This window comes from Eimeria mitis, genomic scaffold (assembly GCF_000499745.2).
Source record: "Eimeria mitis Houghton genomic scaffold, Emh_scaff4623, whole genome shotgun sequence".
Taxonomy (NCBI): Eukaryota; Apicomplexa; class Conoidasida; order Eucoccidiorida; family Eimeriidae; genus Eimeria; species Eimeria mitis.
In genome coordinates, this window is record NW_013572931.1 from 3,630 (window position 1) to 4,712 (window position 1,083).

The 1,083-nt window shown below is 54.9% G+C and overlaps 1 protein-coding gene across 1 annotated transcript in view; it reads right to left on the minus strand.

Annotated features, from left to right (window-relative positions):
• EMH_0076650 (cysteine repeat modular protein, putative) overlaps nucleotides 1-948 on the minus strand; it is a gene marked incomplete at both ends in the record, with an annotated part of 4,402 nt that extends 3,454 nt beyond the window's left edge. The window contains 2 exons of the mRNA XM_013499747.1: nucleotides 375-649; nucleotides 788-948. Of these exons, the coding sequence (XP_013355201.1) occupies nucleotides 375-649; nucleotides 788-948 (436 nt within the window). The remainder of the gene's footprint in view (nucleotides 1-374; nucleotides 650-787) is intronic.
• Between the last annotated feature and the right edge of the window lie 135 nt (nucleotides 949-1,083).

Here is a 1,083-nt window from a genome sequence, read left to right on the forward strand (position 1 = left end):
ACATGCATACAAACACACACACACAAACACACGTAGATGAAGAGACACATGCGCATGTATATACAGAATCCACAGAGGAACAGATCACGGCAACCACCACCAACAAGACTCAAACGTCCAACGAGCAAGACGAGACGGGTTACTTCCAGGGGAAGTAATCTGCTCTTCCTACTGCAACTGCTCTTCCTGCTACTACTACATTTGCTGCTGTCATTGACACTGCTGCTGCTGCTGCCGTTTCTGCCCCTACAGCTGCTACTACGGCTTCTGCAGCTACTGCTGATGCTGGTGCTACTGCCGCAGCATCAGGAAAGGTCTTCCTTCAGCTTCGTTGGTGCGTCAGCGTTTCAGATGCCGGAGTGCAGCAAACCTACTCTCAAGGCCAGTGCTTTTGAAGGTGCAGGAACGGGGGATCTTCTCCAGGAAGGAGTCCCAAGAGAGATCGCCGCGATGGAGAAGGCTGAGCCACGCAAACATCCCGCGACGCAGGCAGTTTTCGCTACAGCTGCTGCGCTCGAAGTCCGGCTGCTGCAGCGAAGGTCGCGTGAAGATGCAGTGCTCCCTATACACTTGAGGGAACCACCGCTCAGAGCGATGCTCCAGAAGACAAGTGTACGGGTCCGACGCCCCCTCGCAGGTGCCTTCGTGTCTGCAACGCCAAACCGCAACACCAACAGCCGCAGCAGCAGCAGTGACGTTCCCAGGCAGCAAGAATCATACACAGCGACCCCCCCACACTGCCGGCTGGAGTGCAACTACAATAGAAATTCACTAGGCCCATGCCTACGTCTGCTGCTTAGTGCACAACAAGCCCAGGTACAAGCAACTGAAGGCGGAGAAGCCAATCGGGAAGCAGAGTGCCAGTAGGACACATGACGATATAGAGGGACAGTTGGAGGCAGAAGCAGACAGGTATGTATTCGGTGGTAAGAGGGGATGGAGAGGCATTGAGAAACGCATTAAACACTCTGCACGCGGAAGAAAGAAGAACTGAGGTGCGCACGCAGAAGGTAAGGCTGAGACTGTGGTCTGCGGTGCATACGGACTTGTGCAAGAGGGCGCGGCACAGACTGCGGCAGTTAG